At 34.5% G+C, this 21,700-nt stretch overlaps 1 protein-coding gene across 1 annotated transcript in view; it reads right to left on the bottom strand.

Annotated features, from left to right (window-relative positions):
• TMPRSS15 (transmembrane serine protease 15) overlaps window positions 1-21,700 on the bottom strand; it is a 116,228-nt gene that overhangs the window by 74,416 nt on the left and 20,112 nt on the right. Inside the window, exons 7-11 of the mRNA XM_084800315.1 lie at window positions 21,342-21,386; window positions 12,845-12,976; window positions 5,121-5,229; window positions 2,281-2,387; window positions 487-627 (exon numbers count right to left, since the gene is read on the bottom strand). Of these exons, the coding sequence (XP_084656441.1) occupies window positions 487-627; window positions 2,281-2,387; window positions 5,121-5,229; window positions 12,845-12,976; window positions 21,342-21,386 (534 nt within the window). The remainder of the gene's footprint in view (window positions 1-486; window positions 628-2,280; window positions 2,388-5,120; window positions 5,230-12,844; window positions 12,977-21,341; window positions 21,387-21,700) is intronic.

The raw sequence follows: 21,700 nt of genomic DNA, 5'->3' as shown, positions 1-21,700 counted from the left end.
CTTAACTATGATTCACTTTAATTATTTTAGAGTACCTATTTGTGTCAACCATAACATTATTATATATTGAGCCTTAACAGTGCAAATGTACCCTGCTTATTTTTTCCATGTTGATTACACTGTTGACACACATAAATTTTGTCCCATCTGTTTCTCTCCCCTTATAACTAAGTTCAATAATGTAATTAAATCCACTTCATATGGATGATTTTCACAATTAGTATGTATTTATCTTTATCTTATAATGTTTACCGAGTATAACATTTTATTTAATTGTTACATTGTTTTATGTTTTTCTGAAGTTGGCCAGTTGATTCCTATGAGGAATATAAGATACTTTCAATATATCATTAGTTTCTAACTATCATGTAAAAATAGAATTAGTTAAGAGCTAGGAAGGAGCTCACATAGTGAAAACATAGGTTCTGCTGCATTTACAAATGCTACAGCATTTAGAGTCAAGGACTGCGCAGTAGAAGGACTTACTGTGGAGGCTGCTGCTGTTAAAGGTGCTGTATGTTGCATTAAAGCCAATGTAATCACTCTCATCAGATTCTACCAGAAAGGAGACTGTTACTAAGTTAGAAAACACTCGAATTGTTCCTGGATCAGTTTCCATAAAAGAGGCTATAAAAGAAAATGTTTGTAAATTATTATAAGCATATTCCATACCTTCCCATAACATGTAAGATGAATTAATTTACTACGCATGTTCCTCTAAAATCCACAAATTTGAGTAATTATAGGGCTAAAGATGAACTTGTGCCCCATACCGTAGCAATTGAAGGAATTGAATAAATCTCTTAAAGAATTACAGGAAAATAACAATGGGTAAAAAACAAATGGGTAAAAGAAATGAATAAAACTATTCAAGACCTAAAGATGGAATTAGAAGAAACAACGGAAACACAATGAGAGGCAATTCTGGAGCTGGAAAACCTAGGGGAGAGAACATGAACTGTAGACACAACAGATACAAGAGATGAAAGAAACAAGCTTAAGTGTGGAAGATATGGTTGAAGTCATCGATACTTCAGTCAGAGAAAATATCAAAATCAAAGAGTTTCAAACATAAAACATCAAAGAAATCTGAGACACTATAAAAAGACCAAACTTAAGAAAAATAAGAATAGAAGGACCGGCAGACTTAAGCTACAGAAAAAGATTATGAGCTGATCTGTTCAATTACATGAAATGTGACCACGTGTGTTCACACATTGTAGGCATCTTCATGACAATGTTTCTCTTGAGCCTTAAGAGCTCAGCACATAATTTCATGATATTTAAAGGTAGAAAACTTTGTGTTGACTTCTGCCTTTAACATTATCTCTCTAAGCTTATTTCATTCTCTTTTATCTCACCTTACTCTTTGTAATATATATTTTGCCAATTTATCAACAACATTAAATTAGAGAGTCTATACAGATTATCCAGTACAATATTAGATCAACGATACACAATAAAAATGTATTATTTGGATATGCTTAAATATTTATCATTAATAAACCACACAAAACCATTTGAATAAATCATAATAATTTTTTGTCATTCATATAATTCAAAGGTGAAATCATTAAACCTTAATATCAAGATTTGAAACATCTTCTCTATCCCATCAAGTGTAAGAGAAGCTGGTTACTCTCTCTCTCTCTCTCTCTCTCACTCTCTCTCTCTCTCTCTCTATATATATATATATATATATATATATTAATCCATGTTGCCTTTCTCATCACTATTTAATTTTCTTCTCAGATTTTTTTCTCTACTTTCATCCTCTATTATAATCTGGCTATGCAATTAAAGCCAAGTGGCATGAAGTACACCAGAACAACACTTTGCCACATGTATTTATTATTATTATTATTATTATTATTATTATTATTATTATTATTATTATTATTGTTCCTGCAGCAAAGACTGAGGAAAAGTTTGAAAATAATATCAGAGATTCTGAGTTCCTAACCTATGCAGTGTTATTAATAAAGAGAATGCAGTCTTAAACTCATTTGGATTTTAGTAAATTGGGCAAACATTTAAACAATGCATAACACATGTACAGATACATTAATTTCACATGACTTTTTAAAACACTAGTTTTACATAATAAGACAGAATACAGCGCTCATTTCCTATTTTTGACAGTGAAGGCCATCTTTGATTTAGTAACTTAAATGTCAAGTTGATATTCTGATCACAGAAGTCAAAGAAAAACATTGCCACCCTCTTAGCTTCCCATTTATTTTCATTGTGATGGTTAACTACATGTTTGTTTACACTTACCTCTTAAAATTTTGCTAGGTCCTACACCTTCATAAATATCTAACACATCTGTATAGTGTGAAATAAAAGATCCAAAGCTGATTCTAATGGACAGTCCTTGGTTTACACTAAATTAAAAGCAAAAAAATAAATAAATAAAAGTTTTTAAGTTGTGATAAATCTCAATGCATTTCAAAATTTTATTGTATTTTCTATTCTTGTGATACAAAACATATGTGATAAACTATTCTACAAAGTTAAGCACACAATACAGTAATTAGCTACTATCAGAACATAAGTAAGTAGAACTTTCTTCATCTAGCACAATTGAAATTGCATCCATTAATCTAAATCTTTCCAATGTTCTGTTCCTTAGACTGAGTATCATACTCGATTTCATTCCATGAAATATCAATTGTAGATAGGTCATTTAATTGAAATCACGAAAGATTTTTCTTACATGGTTAGCTTATTTCTTGATTATTTCATTTTTAAGTCTCACATTACAATCATAAAGCATGGATAGGAAACCATTCCTTGTCTATGGCTGAATAAAGATACTCTACACTGTGTATATTCCACATTCACTTGACCACTTCTTCTCATAATGGAAATCCAGTGCCTTGGGCCTACAGACCATTGTGAATATTGCTGACACATTCAAGAAATTAAAAATGTCCTTTGATATTTTGATTCTAATTACTTATATAAAGAACCAGAGCTGAACCACAGATTATAAAACTATATAGTATAACAGAAGCGTCATTCACTAGTTTATATTTCTACTATTAATGAACAACTACAACAAAAAAACCCCCATTATCTCCTTTTTTCCAACACTTTGTCATTTTATATGTGACCATACCATCTACTTTTGGTAGATGCTCTTAGCAGTGCTGATTTACATCTCCTTTACTACTTGGAAGGTAAAATCTCTGTTCAAGCAATTGTTTATTTCTATATATGGGCTGATGTTTATTAAAGCCTTTTATCCATTTTTGTTACATGCATGTCATGAAGCCACATGTTATTCAATTCGAAAACCGTTTATGTGCACGGATGTTTTACCTGCATATTTGTCTTTCCAGCACCTCTGTGTCTAGTGCTGTTAGAAGGGAAAATAGTATTAGATGCCCTGGAATTGGTATTACAGATGGATGTGAGATGCCATGTGAGTGCTGAGAATCAAACCCAGGTTGTTTTATATTTGAAAAACAGAAGACTCTCTTAACTGTTGAGCCCTCATTTTGCTTATTCTTATCAGGTTCTTATTATTTTCTAAGGTGCTACAGGAATTCTTTATGATTCTAGATGTTTAGTCACTAGAATTGAAGATGACTGGCAAACAATTTCTCTCAGTTGAAGCTGTGTTTCTACCATTTTAATGTGTTCTTTTTTATGGAGGCTGTTAATTTGGCAATGATTTTATTTACTTTTTTGCTTGCCTTGCTTGTGTCATGTCACATCTATGAAATAATTGCCAAGCCCAGGGACAATCTATTTCTTTTTAATTGTGGCTTTGCATTTCCATGTATACTTTTTGTTTATGTGAAATTATAATTAATATTTCATTACAGATGACATAGATTCTGCAAAGAATGAACATATAAACAATACTGTCTTCTAATTTATGTGGAAAATGTTATCTATAACCTTATAATGTTAGTGAAATCATTAGCCACATACTTGCTGTCTTATTGTCCATAACTTGTACACACTATTATATGGGCATGGATTAAGCACTGTCAGTGTAACTTGTAGTAATAGTTTATAGCAAGAAAGAAGACTGCATCATTGCAAAGTTTCAGTTTGGTGGAGTTATTTTGTGGTAGTAATAAATTTATAAGGTGACAAGACTAAGTAGATATGTCTGATAATGCAAGCTCAGACTTGATTGGTGTCCACAGGAGTATAAAACAGGCAAATAGATCAAAATGAGGTACAGTAGCCCCAGCCCAGACACTGAAGAGGGTGCAGGCTGATGCTGGTGGCTGTTTATTTAATTTCTGTTCTGCTAGGGTAGCTCGGGGAAATAGCAGGTCTTCCCTATCAGTAAGACCACTGGGGAAGCTAGGTCAATGCTGGAGAAGACAGAAATGCAAAAATCATTTCTAATATTTTAATCAATATTTGCTAAACACATTTTGCTCATTGTTGTATTATATAGTGACTTTACTCCCATAGTTATAAATTCTGAAACATATGAAAATTTGGGGTCAAAGAGATTTATTAACATTCATGAGTGTACGCATCTTGAATCTATTCTGAAGAAGCGAGGTGTGAAAAGACATGACCCTTCTGTTCACATTATGGAATATTGGCAAAGTGCTAAATGCAGTTCCTAAGTTTTAAGGTGGGCAAAAAGTGTTGCAAATATTTTACTGAACATTAAACATTTTTAATCTATTTAATAATTTCTCTAAGACTGTATTAAATTAATTGTATTTCCCGCATTTTGATCCTTGGTGGTGGTGTGGGGGAACCATGTTATACAGTAATTGCATCTTTAATATTGTAGCTAGTTTTAAAAAAGAAAAACTAAATTATTTATTTGACTAATAAATTAAGCACAATTGTGACATCTAAAATTTGTTTAGAGTTAATAGTTTAGGTCCCAGTATACTGCTGCTTTCCTTAGACACAAAGCTTCTTTCTTTCTTTCTTTCTTTCTTTCTTTTCACAAAGCTTTTCTTTGTACCAACTATTTTTTTCAGGTTAATATTGAAAGAGGAATTTTGAAATGGTCTATCAGTTGGTAGTTGATAAAAATTATAATTATTTTATACATACTATAGAAATGGAAAAGGTTGTGTTGGAAGATTTTCAGACTCAAGAGCAGGACATAGGCATTTATCTCTTACCGGATGATCCAGCGGCAAACAACACCGGATTCATCTGGCTTTGGATAATGAGCAGCTTCAAAGTAACCAGAATCTCCAGTCAGCAAAAACCGCCCATCACAAGGTGTGGCTGCATGAATATGTCAGGTAACGTCAGCTATAAGCAGCTTTGAAACTGGAGGGATTAATTAATTTACCTAAAGTCTCCTGATTCATAAATACCATTCACAGGAGGCCTTCTTTCTCTGTAGGCCTCTATCTGCAATTTCCACCACAGTGTATATCAAACAAACAAAAGTAAATAAAAATGTCCAAGTTTTGCAAGAATTTTAAACACTAAAACAGGCCACATCATCAATAGCATGAAAACAAGAAAGAGGTGAAATAAAAAGGAGACAACGGAACACTTTAAATATTTGTAATAGCTGTTTACTATACTGATGAAATTTAGACACTCTACAGATCTTTTTTCTGACATATTTCTTGAGCAAAGGAATCAACAGTGTTCTACTGTACAACTCGATTCATATTTTCCAAAGGGCTGAGATTATTTACTTTGTGTTTGTTGGACCCTGTTCTTGTCCCTTCGGGAACAATTGGCTTTTCTGAACTTGCTTAAATGCCTTGCAGTCATACGGAGTCATGTGACTGAGCTGCTTAATCAATTAGTCTAGACCAAAATCGTGTTTGTTTCTAAACGTTCCCTTGCCTGTGAACAGTTTATGAAAGAGCCAAGAAAGAAAGGAGAACAGACAGGAAGCTGGCCATCCTAAAACCGAGGCATGTATCTGTGACTGATTTAAGAGGACTGTTAATGTCGTCCACTTTTAGGGTTTTGTAGCATTGGTCCTAAAAAATGATCATTTTTGGTCTAATTTGCTATGAATCTTTACATTTTTTGTTACCAATAATCTTTATTTTAGTCTGATATAAATGGTCTCTACTAGTTCCTGAATGTAAACAAAAGCATAGACTACCTCTGAAAGCATTGAAAAATAAAACAGTATTAAACTATTTACAATAACAATGGCCAGGATGCCAAAAATACCGTGCCAGAAAATGAAGAATTGGATAGATAGAATTACACACTCTTTACAGGATGTGTACAACAAACAAGGCAATTTTACAATTGACAGTGAAGCAAGATAGGTTCTTAGGACTAAAAAAAAGTAAAAATATATCGCAACTAGGATTAAGAAGAATGCTTACAATTTCGATACTGGGGACCTTCTGAGAGCTTACTAGAAGAACACTAGAATAAATGTTGAGTGGAAAACAAGTCAGTCTGCAAATGACAGCAGCTAAACTATTAGCCAGACATGTTGGCTGCATTCACAAAGTAGTCCTGGTGGCATGAGCTTGGGACCAACCAGGAGTTCCCTCTGCTGGCTCAATATTTACAGATCCTGTCTTTTTTTCTTTCTTTCTTTCTTTCTTTCTTTCTTTCTTTCTTTCTTTCTTTCTTTCTTATTTTATAGTTTTTTTGGATTTAAACAATATTAATTTTTCTTTTTTTACATATACATTTATATTATTATACATATGTACAATAAATTACCTACAGCAAGGAAAATCACGAAGCAAGCAAAATTTTATAAATATTACATTCATAGTTTTAGTTATTTGTATTTGGCAACCTCGAAGAAAACATTTTTCCTATTTTGGTGTGTGTAAAATTCCGAATGTAAATCAATATCTAGCATACCTCATATCTATGAACTGAAAACACCTATGTAGACCTAAAAACATCTTAACCCCTAAACAACTAAGCTTAATTGTAAAAATCAAGCTATCTAGTCTTCAACTACATCAGAGACTTGAAAAGGAATAAAATTTATCTGAGTAAACAGGAAGTGCAAGTTAGCAGCTTCCCAAATGAGAAGATGACAGAGATAGTTTGCTGCCTGAACAGTAACCCAAAACTGTCTATAACATTGAAGCATCATCTTCTGGCTTCTGGCCCAGTATATCTGACAGACATATTTGTGAGGAAGGAACTATTGAGGACTTGCTTACCCTGTCTGGACAGAGTTTTTGGCCATTGACTCTGCCCATATTTAGGCAGAATTCTGTCTGAGATAGAACTGAGGACATTTCTCCCAGTGGCTCCTTTGCCACATTTGAAGCCATCTCCATTAGGTTCACTGATGTTCATCTTCTTCTTTGAGGAAATGCTAGACCCTCTGCTTAGATATAGTTAGATAGGCAGCACAGTCTCCTTATAGGTCCCACAATATAGGGAGTAGGGACTACTTCGGACATGAATTCTGGCTCCCTAACATTGATCACTTCCCCCAAGTAGGGCTTGCCAAGCTACAGAGGAAGAGGATACAGGCAGTACAGATGAGACTTGATAGGCTGAGGTCGTATGTTTGAGGAGAAGGGCTCTGCTTTCTGTGGACTAGAGGAGGGAGGGAGAGGGGTTAAGGGAGGGAGGGGGATAGGAAGGCTATGAGGTAGGGGATTACAGTTGGGGTATGAATAATTCAAACTGCCTAACAAGCAGGTAGCTTATATTGCTAATCCCACTATACGGGAACAGCTCTGAAGCTGGCTGAGACATTAATGTCTATGCATAGACAATGTTTCTTGTTGGTTACAGGATCCTGTCTTTCTTATGCATTGAATTCTTCAGCATATAGGAAACATGATCTATACAGACACGCCAAAAAAAAAATACTGTGTGCACTCATTATATGCGCAAGTTACCAGAACACTTGCCAACTTTGAAAAAGCTCAGCACCTTGGCCTAAGAGCTGTGAGTCAGCATCATTTTTCTGCATAGGTCAGCTAAAAAGTAAAGTTTCTTGCTGATGCCATTCCAATCAGAAGAAAAACACAATTTAAAGAAATCTTATTTTAGCTATAGTCAGCTATAATTTGTACAAATCTAAATAACCAAAGACTAAATACAGAAACTCTGTATGGAAGCAATCATTAATATGACTCTATTAATAACACAAACTAGAATCAGAGCTCACAGCTGGGGTAAGATCAACAAATAAGCAAGAGATCAAAGGTCAATGTCTTACAGAGAAAATTCTTAAATTAGCTTATAAAGCTTTCTTTGAGTATGGATTGATGCATGAGGTTTTTTTTTTTTTTTTATGGTGTCCTGTTGCTAAACATTGGAGTTGGTGCTGAAGGGTTGTCTGGGGCTCATGGCTTCACCACCACGGCTGATTAAAATGAATAAGCACACCTGGCTCGGAAACACCTGCTGCCTGAAGATAGTTCGTTTGATTGATTTTTCTGCTGCCTTGTCTAAACAATGATTTGATACTATCTTTCAGAAATAAAAATAATGCTAGCTTTATAATACAAATAATGGAATGGAGATAATAAGCATACAAATATTTAAGAGTCATTTGAAAGCTGGATCTTCAGGATCTTAATCTTTAATAAATATAAAGCCATCATAATGCAGAAAAATATCAAACATATCATCACGTGTTTAAAGCAAAGGTAGAAATTTAATTTAGATATTGAGTCTCATACTGTGACTTGGAAAAATAAGTTATTACTTTAAAACTCATTTGGGGACTATATCATCTTTATTAGCTTATAATTACTTTTTGATATGAGTGTTTGTCAACTAATTGTGATAATGAAGAATTCAATGAGGTTAAGGCCAAAGAAACTTAATTGATTTGTGTAATGTTGTATCACTATTTCCTACCTTTAAAGTTGTTGATCACTCATGCATAGGCTTAAAGCTATATGTCTAACCTTCATATTGGTTATTGCTTTTTAAACAGAAATCAGCATCATCTCTGTTTCTTCTTGATTACACACTTGAATTATATCTCTTGAAACAGATTTTTAATAATACCGCCACCTCAAAACAATGTAAACACCACCATCCTCATCTTTGAGTAATGTAGCCACATAAAAGAAATCGAAAATATTCCATAGCTTGCATGTTTTTTAAGTACATGACAACTGCATTTCAAAGGACATAGTCAACTTTGTGTATTTGAAATTTATCTGAGAACATTTGAGTTGAGATCATTCAGTGGAAGACTCTAAAGTTTAGGTGGTTTTTTAGTTGTTGTTGAGACACAGACCCAGGGCATGTCTTATGAAGCTTGGACCTCGTGGATAGGTAATTTTCCTAGTTTAGTTCTTTATTTAAGTCTTCATTTTAAACTGTCAATAAATATGAGAACCCATTACTAGTAAAAGACAAGACAATTGCATGACTGAAATATCCCTGGAGTTGTGTTCATATTCAACTTTACAAGGGTGATAGAGTTAACCAGTACTACACAGCTGGCCTACAACCCCAGCACTCAGGAGCCTTTGGCAGCAGCATTATAGTAAGGTGGTCAAAATTAGACCCTCCCTTCTCTCAGATGTATTAAGTAGGCAACACAGTCTCCTTGTGGATGCCACAATATGGGGAGTAGGGACTACTTCTGACATGGATTCTGGCTCCCCATGTTGATCACTTCCTCCTGGCAGGCTAGCCTTGCCAGACCACAGAGGAAGAGGATAAAGGTAGTACAGATGAGATTTGATAGGCTGGGATGTTAAGGACTCCCCTTTCTGAGGACTAGGGGAGAGAGGGAGAGGGGATGAAGGAAGGAGGGGTATCAGGGACACAATGAGGGAGTGGACTATGATTGGGAGGTGAAGAATCCAAAAGGCAGAACAAGCAGGTAACTTATATTGATAATCTCGCTACAGGGGAATAGCTCTGAGACCGGTTGAGACATGGATGTCTATGCATAGACAATGTTTCTTGTTGGTCACAGAATCCCTGTGACTTGTTATTAGATGCCATTCTTCGTATGGTGTGAATGAAGACTTACAAATGTCTTTCTTCTGTTCATACAAAGAGCAGAGAACTAGCCTTAATTGTTCTGTGCATCATGCATACAGCATACATTTATAATTTAGGACTATATAATGCTTATGAGAAATTATATCTTTTTAGAACAAAATAACTGGACACTGATGCAGGATCAGACCTGACAGAAGTCATTCTTTTCAGCATGTCTGACAGTGACATCCTGGTTCTTTCATGTTCTAGCACCAAGTGCTTCAGTTGCTGTTCCTCATCAGAATAGGACAGTTCCCAGGACAGCTTCAAAGAAAGCTTCTAATCCTAATTGGTCCAGCATTTCAGACTGTCCCACTCAGGACTCTAGTGAAGCCTGGAACTTCTCAACATTTAGAAACTGAACCACAAATGCTATCCCCATCTCATTTAACCATTCCCCCAATTTTATTTGGGCCCCTACAAAGGTATTATTCATCCCAAATGAGCTGTAAGAAATCTTAAGAAAATGACACCCAGTTTTCCTTAAGGGGCATTTGGGTAGGTTTTTTGGTTGTTATCTTGGGAGTTAGATGTCTATTTTCATTGAGAGGTAGTTATGTTATTTTCGGTCTTATATAGAAAGAAAATAAGGTTGAAAATCTCTTATCTTTCATTCTATGGTGTGGTGATAGGGATTGAAAAGAAAGAAGAGGAAATATAGAAATATATAAAGATGATAGGACAAAAAGTAGATTAGTGAGTCTATGCCTCAATTAATGCCTTAATTGTTACTCACAGGTTATTTTTAATTGACTGATATAGAATTTTGTATACAGATGCAAAATAAATTTAATTTTGATACATTGGTATAGAATTCAAATATAGGATTATTCTTCACACACATTATATATATATATTTCTACTCTAATATGAAGTATTGTACCTTTACAAATCAATTATACATCCAATACATCAAAAGTGCTATTGCAGGCTGTTTAGGATAAATAAGTTATACAAGTTAATTGTTAGTTGATCAAATCATAGTCATATCAAATCCTAATCAATTTTTATCACAAGAATATAAATTCTAGGTTTAATAGATAGATATGATTCTATAGAAAGATAACAAAATAGTTAAATAAGGTCTTCAAAAACCTCAGAGACATACAGAATATGGCATTTAGACATGTTTTTATTATTTTAAAGATTCATGGGGAATGAGACAGGTTAACTCCTGGCAACACCCAGCCTGCCTCAAAGAAGATGATGAGCATCAAAGAACTTCCTTATGGAGAGATTTCAAATATGGCAAACTAGCCACTGGGCAAAATGTCCTCATTTCTATCACAGAGAAGATTCTGCCTAAAAATAGGCAAGCTTTGATGCAGGCAGAGTCAACAGCTACACTCTGCCAAGACAGGGTAAGCAAGTCTTCAATAGTTCCTGCCTCACAAATATGTCTGTCAGATATATTTGGACAGAAGGCTGAAGATGATGCTCCAACATTGTAGAGAGTTTTGGGTTACTGTTCAGACAGTAAACTGTCTCTGTTATCTTCTCATTTGGGAAGCTGCTAACATGCACTTCCTATTTATTTTATCTTATTTATTTTATTCCTTCTCAGGTCTCTGCTGTGGTTGAAGAATAGATGGTTTAGGTTTACAATTAAGCTTATTTGTTTAGGGGTTATGATGTTTGTAGGTCTAGATAAATGTTTTCAGATGAAAATGATGAGATATGATAGATATTGATTTACATTGAGAATTTTAGACTCATCAAGATAGGAAAGATATTTTCTTCAAGGTTGCCAAATATAAATAGCCAAAACACTATGAATATAACATTTATATAATTCCTATTGTTTCATGGTTCTTCTTGCTAGAGATAGTTTATAGTATATATGTAATAATATAAATATATATATGTAATAAAGAAGAAAAAATTAAATAAAATTTATATCCCAATACAAAACCAATACAAAAAGCACAACAAAACAAAATCAGACCCTCTCTCAGAAAGTCAGAAATAAAGAGAAAGATGATTATGGATCACAGCAAAAACAGACTTAATTCAGGCTTCACATTAAGTTTTTGAAAATGAATTACAGCTCAGACTTAAGTTAATGCTACTTTTCAGTGATTACAGTCTGAATTAACACGTACATGTTGCTAGGCTGTTATATGAAACTACAATGTTAGATTAGATTCTTTCTGGGTAGCTTTTCTAAATGCAACCTAACCGTGATGAATTATAAATCAAAGAGAGATTTCATTTAGAGATCTAGATTAAAGTTTGGTATAGTACATGTGCTACTTGTTTTCACTAATTAAGTGCAATTTAAATAAGAACAGATGACAAATGTCAATGGTTTTTGTTCAGCTGACATTAAGTTATTACTCATGAATGTTTGTACTAGTTATAGAACTGTAGGAGGCAAAGAAAATCAACGAGGAATAGTGAATAATGCTACTGATTTTATACTGTGAAGCTTGGGTAAGGAGAGGGATACTATAAGATGGTGAAAATATCATGAAATGGTTTTATATTATTAATCCCTTTCCCAAAGAATCAGGGTATCTTAAGGCAAAGGTGAAATGAAAAACTTTGACATTCCTTTTCTACCAAAATGACTGGTCAAAGCATTCTCACAGTGTTCTTAAATGAGATTGTGTAAAAATTAATTGCATCTAGTATTATGCAATTAAGTTTTAAAATAAAATAATTTTTACATTTCTGTATTAAATTGTGCATATGGTTATTGTAAGAAGTCAGTCTTCACTAATTTCAGATATCTGAGACAATGTGTGGGTTCATAAGTGTGTGCTTGTGTGCATGCCAGTGTGTGTACATATACATTTATATGTGCATGAAAATGTATATGCGCATGTGTGTGCAGTATGTGCATTCATGTGGTCTGTGTGTATGTGTTGTCATGGAGGAGAAAGGATGAAGTAGAGTGAAAGCAGGTGGATGAGCTTACCACACAGTTCGGAGTCTTCATCTGAACCATCTGGACAGTTTACCTCTCCATCACAAAATAAATCAGTCGCTACACAATTCCAAGCATTAGCACAAGGCCGTGAACCAGGCTGGCATTCTACTGCGACATTGCCTTAAAAAAACAGATTCGAAATGTAAGCTTTGGAACAGTAAATTTATGGTTGCTTAGCTATACAATGGCTGAATATTTCTCATGTATTTTTCATCACTTTAGCTTCATAATTGATTGATGTACTTTATTTTTTTAAAAAGAAATATTCTGTTTAATGAATCAACCATTGCTAAAAATTCAAAGCAATTTAAATGTTACAAAAGAAACAGCTTTCACTGGGGTTAAGTGTGAATGTTGATGCTATTGATGTTGTTTTTGTAAATGTATAACTTAGTCCTTATAGTGGTTTGAGTGAGAATGGTCCCCAAAAGTTCAAATATTTGAATACTTGATCTTCAATTGGTGGAAATCTTTGCAAAGGATTAGAAAGGTATAACCTTGTCGGAGAGGATGTGTCACAGGGGGCCAGCTTTGACATTTCAAACGCTACTCCCCTTTAGCACTCTCTGCCTCTTCTGTGTTCCATACTTGTGGATGAGGATATAAACAATTACCCTAGTGCTGTGCCTGCCTGCATGCTTTCTGCCATGGTCTGCACCCCCCCATGATGATCATGGACTCTAGTCCTCTGGTACCATAAACTGAATGGTTTCATTTACAAACTGCCTTGGTTATGTCATCAGATCATGGCAAGGAAAGTACCCAAGTCCTTAATTTTATCCCGCAAACAAGGTTGAGTCATTTGGAACAATACAGTAAAAAGTTTCTTATAGCATCTAGAAGCAAATCTATTTATTCTGAACTTTTCTATTTTCAAACACAGTGGATTTCATGTTTATACATGCTGGTAAGCCAAAGGTATCAAAGAAAGCCATTTTGAAATAAGATAAAATGTTTATTTGCAAGTGCATTATGTAATGAAAGTGGGAAAACCCTTTGGCTATTTCTTCTCCATAATTCTTTGCCTCTTGTCACAGCCATTTTTAGGGCATTCAATACAAACACAACACTTCAGTGTGCTAGGCTACACTCTGTCTGTCCAGGAGTTTCCATGTTGTCTGCTTGTCCTGTAATGGCTGTACTTCTATGCATATGGTACAGGGACATGCCAAGACAAACATACTTCTAGAACTTAACTTGAAATTTTTAGTGCAATCCTAGGAATAAGACATACTGTTTCATGCCTATACAATAATACGTATCTTGTTTTTCAGAACAATGTAGAAATTTGAACATTTTTGTTTATGATGAGTATCAATGATGCTTTAAGGGTTTTTGAAATTTTTAACTCATACATTTATTTGCTTTGCTATTTTTCTTAACTTTTTAATGCTTTCCTCAGAATGACATTTAATAAAATATTTAAAGTACTTTATAGTTGTTCTCCCTCATTAGATACATACATGGTCTTAATCTATTTCTTGTTACTGTGACAGAATACTGGGCTCTGGGTAGTTTATAAAACAGAAATTTACCTGTTTCTTCTGGAGGCAAAAGTTCACTGCCTACAGCAAAACTTTGTGTTGCTCCATAAGAGAAGAGAAGGATCAAACAATAAGCACTGTCCTAACTTTTAAAAATTCTGTTACCTTGTATTTACTCTTTGAAACTGTCATATGTATATAATACATTGTGACCTTTTGTGCCCGAAATTCCACTCCAGCTTGTGTGGAAACTCCATGCCAGGTCTCCATTCCAACTTCGTATCTTTTCCTTTTCTCCCAGTGAGTTCTATTAGTGCTGCTGGTATATGCAGGGAATAAGGACATCCACGGATTTTTTTTTTTTTTTTTACATTAATGGAAACACTGTACTGCCATCTGCTGGAGCATAAAGCTATAACAATCAGAAGGAATTCTGAGATTTCTTATACTCAATAGAAACAACAGGGAAAAAAATCAAATATTTGTCTCAGTGTTGCACCAATCTGAGTCTTGCTTGAGCACCTTTATAGACAGAGTTGGTGACTATGAAAACCACCGAATTAGTCTTTTGAAAGCTGGTTCTGATTAAAACCTAAAAATTAGCATAAAGATCAGAGCTATTCTCAAATGGCAGAATACTTTCATTTAATAAAATAGTTGAAATAAATATATTTATTAAATCTACATGTACATTATGCTTAAAATATAAGAGCTATTTACCAAACAAGTCATTTAATTACTGTGCCCCAGTTCACAAGGGGCATAATATTTGGTAATATGTTGTAGACCCTTGGTAAATAAACAGGTGTAAGAAGCATTTACTTCCATGTCTCCATTATTTACCAGAGGCCCATAATAGTCCATATATTCAGTGCTTGGAAAACTAGACTTGGGGCCATATCTAGAAAGAACAATAACTTTGGTTATCTTGATGATGCCTACGGATCTTTGCTTCCTGAAGCTCTACATCTATTTCTACTATCTGTTAACGCTCATAGCCTCCATGGCAGGAGATGGTGCTTGGGACCCTTTGATTCCTGCGCTGAGTGGTTTTATGTCAGCTTTACTCAGTCTGAAGTGATTTGAAAAAATAATGTCCCCAGCATATTGGCCTGTGACAAGCCTGCGATACATTCTATCAATTGGTGATTGTTGTTGGGAAGACCCAGCCTATTGTGGGTGGTGCCATGCCTGGGCAGGTGGTCCTGGGGTGTGTAAAACAACAGGCTGAGCAAGTCTTGGGGAACAAGCCAGTATACAGCACTTCTCTATGGATTTTGCATCAGTTCCTGCCTCAGGGTTGCTGCTCTGTTGTGGGCTGACTTCTGTCAGCGATAGATGATGTTGTGGAACTGTAAGATGAAATAAACCCTTTTCTAAGTTGTTTTTGGCCCTGCTGTTTTATCACATCGATAGGAATTCCTATTAAGACAATTCCTGTAGTGATCATTAATCCCCAAGTTTTTATGGGTACTTCTACCCATGGCTTCATGGATTTCTACAGGGTGGAGATAAAAGATAGAAGAAAAATGTTTGTGGCACAGCACAACCTTTTCTCATAGATAGATCTTGATGTGAGAAAACGGTTCACTAATTATTTATGTAGTTTGGGGGAGTTTGTTTGTTTTTGAAACAAGGTCTCTAGTTAAGGCTGGTCTCAAGCTCTCTAAAGTTAAGTGTGACCTTGACATCTTAGTGATTCTGCTTCAGTTTTCATAATGTAGGGATTGTAGGTGTGCATCACCACGCCCAGTATATGAGGCAGTGCAAAGTGATTACTCAGGCTAAGGAGGAGGCAAACACTCTACCAATGGAGCTGCATGGTAATCATTTTTAATGAGTTGTTAAGAGTGCAATGAATGTACTGGGGATTAGGCAGATGTTAAAACCATCTTCATAAGAGAATTCATGTTTATATTAAATTCTGAAGAATTCCTAGCAGTAACTTAAATAGATAAGTGCGGTGTGTATGCCATGCCATGACAGGACATCAATATAAGATACACAGAAAGGTCTAATTTATCTAGATGCGATGATACTGGGACCATGCCATGAAAAGATGAAGAAGGCTTAGAGGTATGACCACGGCTTTTTCCTCAAGTGAAGACCACAATTTATTTTGTTAATGGATAAAATTTCTGGCTTTAGAAATTCAATCAAGGAAACAATTCCTCCTAGATTCTTCCAGCCTACTATCATGTTCTGTACAAAAACCAGCTCATGACTTTCCCTCTTCAAAGCCCAGATTCTACCACATAGTAGAATAGTGGCAAGATGTTGCATTTTGTGTGAAATAGAGAAAGCCTATAGTATTGAAACTTTTGTGTTTCTGAAATCATTGCCTGCAGAGCCAGCAACAAAGAACTAGAACAAGTAACAACGTAGGAAGCCTTCAAGCATATGAGCAAGTGCCCCAAGGAGCCCCTCCAGGCACACTGCAGCAGCCAGGAAATCAATCTGTGTAATGTTACCTTAGCTCCTGTCGCTCCCCTCTAGTGCTCCAAATTGGTTAGTAAAACTTTACAGTAATTGGCAACAAAAGCAGCAGTACAAAAGAACATAATCCACATGGACTTTTTTTTTTTTTACCTGTTACCATATAAAAATTCTCTTTGGCAGAATTTATGATAGTACTAATGTCGGGTATATGATGCATGTGTTTGTTGATTTTTCTCAAACTCTATCTTCAAGGCATATAAAAATGAGAATAAAGTTAACATCCCTGAAAGACATATTCATAATAAATTACTGCCTGGAAACTGCAGTTTTCAAGTTTAATTGCCTTGTTCCTCTCTATAACTCTATAGTGTCTTGCAGTCTGAGAGGAATCAATGAGATATATGATTCAGGACTCATGTGCTACATGAACTTAATGTAAAAGAGAATATGATATTTCGCTACCTAGTTACATTGCAATAATTACTTACAAATTAATTAAGACAATTCAATGGAAAGAAATAGTTTGGATACAATATTTTGGTGTTGAATAAGTTAAAAGGTTTTAAATGAACATCACCATTTCAAAATCATGCTTGAAATCTAGTATTAGAAAAATCTCTCTTTATAACAGTATGCAGTTGCTGCTATTTTCATTGCTACTATTTTAATATAAGTCAGTATGAGAACTGACCTAATTAATATTGTTTCTGTTCTTCTATGTGTGAACTGCTGTACTGCCCAAAGTGGAATGGTAACTGAATCTTTTTTCTCTTTTTATTCTTAGCCTACTTTTTAATGACAAAAAAATATCCAGACACCACATCATGCAGGTATTTCAATATTTATATTCTGTGTAAAATTTATAAAGTACTAACATACTATATAGCCTTCTAAGGACCTAAGGAGCAGTTGGTGGAGTTGGTCAATGAGTAAACCAAACCGTGTCATGTCAAGAATGGACAATTTTATATGCCAATTTATGTGATATTAAATATTGTAAAGCAGAACTTGGGCATGCTTGATAAGTTCAGTACCTTTGAGGTACATCTCAATGCTTTTTAATTATATCTTCATCTTCCTCTTGAATATCACTTGCTTATATCTAAAATGAAAGACAAGCCCACAAGTATATTGACCGTATTCTTTTAACTTAAAGGATGGGAAGGTGCACGGGGGATTTTGCTTTGTTTTCTGTTTCCTCTTTCACTGTCTTTTTCTTCGTTCAGAAGGTACTGGCCTAGGTTAAGCCAGCTTTCACAATATTTTTTTTAATCTTTATATATTTTTTATTAATTTATTCTTGTTACATTTCAATGGTTATCCCATCCCTTGTATCCTCTCATTCTTCCCTCCCTCCCATTTTCCCCTACTCCCCTCCCCTATGACTGTGACTGAGGAGGACTTCCTCCCCCTGTATATGCTCATAGGGTATCAAGTCTCTTCTTGGTAGCCTGCTATCCTTCCTCTGAGTGCCACCAGGCCTCCCCATCCAGGGGACAGTCACAATATCTTGACTGTTTTCTTCAACATAGTCCAGCAGAAGATTTTCAAGGCTTTGTTATTGTTGTTATATTTCTAGCATCTATTACCTCACCCTTGAGCTATTTCATGTATTTATCTTAAAATATTTTATGCATCTAAAATAACTGAGTAACTCAGATAAATCATGTAATAAGTGTGTAAACTATCCAATGGAAAACAGGGCACTATTTTACATATTTGTTGTTATTTTCAAGTTTTAGGAAGAATGTCTGGAAACATTTAAGCTACTTTTTCATTTTCTTTTAAAATGAATGAAATTGTAATTATCAATCCTTATTTTTCAAAGTAAATTACTATTATTACTGAACGTTTAGTTTTTAAAATATGATTTTTGGAACATGTGGTATTTTTTTCATGTTGCAAAAATGCATATGGCTAAATGATAATTTTCAATACATCAAACCACTTTTTGGCTGTTACTAAACATTACTATGGGTACATTCACACTGTCATGAATGTCCCATGGGCTCTAAAGTTATTATTGGCAAAAATAATTTTACTTAGTGAATCATGCTATTTATTGCATATGAAACATTGCATCAGCATGCAATTATACAAGAATTATTAATTCTATCTGTTTGGGAGGCTATAGTTTCAGAAATATTTTTCCTTGTACATCTGTAGTCTGAGGTATAAAGATTAGTGATACAAAAGTAGAACATAGAAAGTACTGTAATAGCAGAATTCCACGTCTTTCAAATCAGCAAGATAAAAATTTTGGCTTTGCAACTCTGTGTTACTGGGGACATAAGCCAAGTGCATCCATGCTATACTCAAAACTCATCCACAAATCTCTAAGAATTTGTCCTTTTCACTTTGCTTTAGAGTCACATAGTTTATCTACAAGTGCCTTCTTTTAATAATTTCCCCTCAAAACAAGAATCACACCTCTTAAATTTTGTATATTTCTTTTGAACATAGTAATATGGTTTCTGAAATGCAAAGATAAAAGCTTATCAGAATAGTATACTTGTATGTATAAGAAAATGCAAAATGTATAGAGATGATTTTCCATGTTTTGTATCTTGATTAAAACCATCATTACTAGAAAAATGCCATGTAAAGACTGTATTTACTACAGCTAATGTACTAACATCCTACCTCAGCTTGGCTGATCTTAAAAATGCTCAGAGAACTTGTATTACATTCTGACTGGGTAAAATTAGTCAAGAAAGGGCATATTTTATTTTTTTAAAAGCACTATAAGTTTTATATATTTATTAAATATTAAAATTATAAATTAGAATGTAACACATGCATTTTATATTACAAATTCCTAATTTGAACCACTGTAATGTTTTTTGACATTCTATACAGAGTTCAATTTTACTTACTGTTTTAGGTGTCTACTGGGAGTCTGAGAATTTGTAAACAACCAGGAGAGAAAAATTGGAGATTGAGTCTTTGTATGGCTGAGTTTACTTAAACATTGGGACACACTTAGGCCATTTCATTTACTATGAAGATTTAGTCAAGGTCAAAGGCAAGTCTCACCACCTAAGTATGAGCTGGAAATGGATGATCAATGGACATGCCAAACTGGACAGAGAAAATTGGACAAGGCCTCAACACTACACAAAGAATTGCCCAAAGCTGGAAGTAGAAGAGTAAGGCCTCCCCAAAGAGCACACCAATTTGTCACTGAGTGCGAAATAGTCTGTTCTGAAAACATACATGCAAGTAACATTATGTTTTGGTGTGTGTGTTTGTGTGTGTGTGTGTGTGTGTGTGTGTGTGTGTGTGTGTATGTGTGTGTGTACATACATATATGCATGCAGTAACCATGAAAAAGCGGACATCAATTAGAGAGAAGAGTGAGGTGTATGAGGTTGGAGAGAGGAAAGGGAAGGGAAAATGTCACAATTAAATTTCAAAAAAATAAGCAAAGACAGATGTGTGGAGGGTAAATTGGTTCAGAGTAAAGACATTTGTTCTCAAGCTTGATAATTTGAATGTGATCACTGGGACCCACATATGGAATGAGAGACCTGACTCCCACAAGTTGTCCTCTGACTTCTGCATGTGGACTATGATGCATGTACCCTTCTGTTTATGCAACAAACAAATTAATACATATAAAAGTAACATGCTAGGAACTATCTTTTTCTTTTAAGATTTATTTTATTTATTACAGTGTTCTGCCTGTATGTATGCTTCCTTGCCAAAAGAGGGCGCCAGATCACATTATAGGTGGTTATGAGGTACCATATGCTTGTTGGGATTTGAACTCAGGATCTCTGGGAGAGCAGCCACTGCTCTTAGCCTGAGCCATCTCGCCACCCCCCCCCCCTTGCAGGAACTATCTGATAGTACACTTTTACTGAAAAACATTGGTCAAGTGAGTCCAGCAGTACTTTATTACTGATGATAACAGTACTGTTAACAGAACAACTCCATCTAAGTTGTATGTAGAGAAACAGTCAAAAGAAAGTATCTCAAGATCTGATGAAACTGTCATTTTTTCAAGAAAACTCTTCAATCCTAGTGATAACATCCCTAGCAAGTGGTGATACCTAAGGTTTTAAAAATCAGAATGAAAAAGTAAAGTCAGTAATACAGGTACTAGACCCCAATATACAACCATGTTTGTGAAATTTTGTGCTTTAAATGGAAACTATTAAGTTCATTTTTTTTCCTTAGGGAGTATTATTAAACTTCTGAGGGATCAGACAATTTCCAAGTAATAGCAAAATCTTTAAATATATATAAAATAATATTATTAAGACTCAGTTGAAGTCACCATAGAAGTGCTGATTATTAGTTTATCTGAAAAATAAGTAAAATTAAAATAATTTATGTTTTAAGTGAATATTATCTATTCATTATATATTTCCCCTGTATAATATATTACCTTGCCATTTTTGCTTACTGTGAATTATTAGTACATGCCAACATATAATATATTACTTTATGTAAATCTGAAGATATAGACTTATGTTATTTTAATTGTAACAGTTATTAATAGTTGTCAAATAATTCTGCATATTTATTGCAGTTAATAGGACCCTGTAAAAACTGACCTGAAGTTGTTGCAGCAGTTGCTGTTGAGAAGTTACCCAACAGTGCTAGAAGAAAACAAAGCGGATTTGATACTCAGGTTTATGATATAAATTTATTGTAAATTATGGTTACAGTGCGAATAGTTTTTCATATGTCTTCTGTGTTGTATTTTTAGAACATATTGTAGAAATGCTACAAACCTCACCTTAAGTTCCCAGTGGACTGCAAATATAAGTGTTATTAAAATAATTTTCACATGTTTTAATAAAGTGTTATATGTACTACTTAATATCATCCAGTGGGGCTGGAGAGATGATGACTCATAAGTTAAGAGCATTTGTTACTCCTGCAGAGACCTAGGTCCCCTTCCTTGTACTCA

Source organism: Acomys minous (genome assembly GCF_964271855.1).
Source record: "Acomys minous genome assembly, chromosome: 11".
Classification (NCBI taxonomy): Eukaryota; Metazoa; Chordata; class Mammalia; order Rodentia; family Muridae; genus Acomys; species Acomys minous.
This window is presented reverse-complemented; position numbering and strand designations above follow the sequence as displayed.